We start from the raw sequence: 302 nt of genomic DNA on the forward strand, positions 1-302 counted from the left end.
GGAAAACAGTGCAACCCCGAGTGCTCACACACGCGTTAATACTCACATCCTGATTTGCTGGTTGATGGCATCCATGAGTTTGGTTTGAGGTCTTGACAAGAAAATCATGTGGGCAACATTGTAAGATGGAAGCTTCTTAGGGCAGATGTAGAACATTTTGCATACATCATGAGACTTGAGAAATGCATAGTCAGCAACATGGCTGAAAGCTCCTGCCAACTGCTCATCCCATACAATTGCCTGTTGGATGAGTGCAACAAGAGCAGTAGTGCATTACTTTGATCAGGAACTGTGGGAAAGTC

At 44.7% G+C, this 302-nt stretch overlaps 1 protein-coding gene across 1 annotated transcript in view; it reads right to left on the reverse strand.

Moving 5' to 3' along the window:
- The window catches only part of LOC119591480 (vacuolar protein sorting-associated protein 33A-like), a 17765-nt gene that overhangs the window by 7320 nt on the left and 10143 nt on the right, over positions 1-302 (reverse strand). Inside the window, exon 2 of the mRNA XM_037940223.1 lies at positions 47-240. Within this exon, the coding sequence (XP_037796151.1) occupies positions 47-240 (194 nt within the window). The remainder of the gene's footprint in view (positions 1-46; positions 241-302) is intronic.

This window comes from Penaeus monodon, chromosome 28, assembly GCF_015228065.2.
Source record: "Penaeus monodon isolate SGIC_2016 chromosome 28, NSTDA_Pmon_1, whole genome shotgun sequence".
In the NCBI taxonomy this organism is placed as follows: domain Eukaryota; kingdom Metazoa; phylum Arthropoda; class Malacostraca; order Decapoda; family Penaeidae; genus Penaeus; species Penaeus monodon.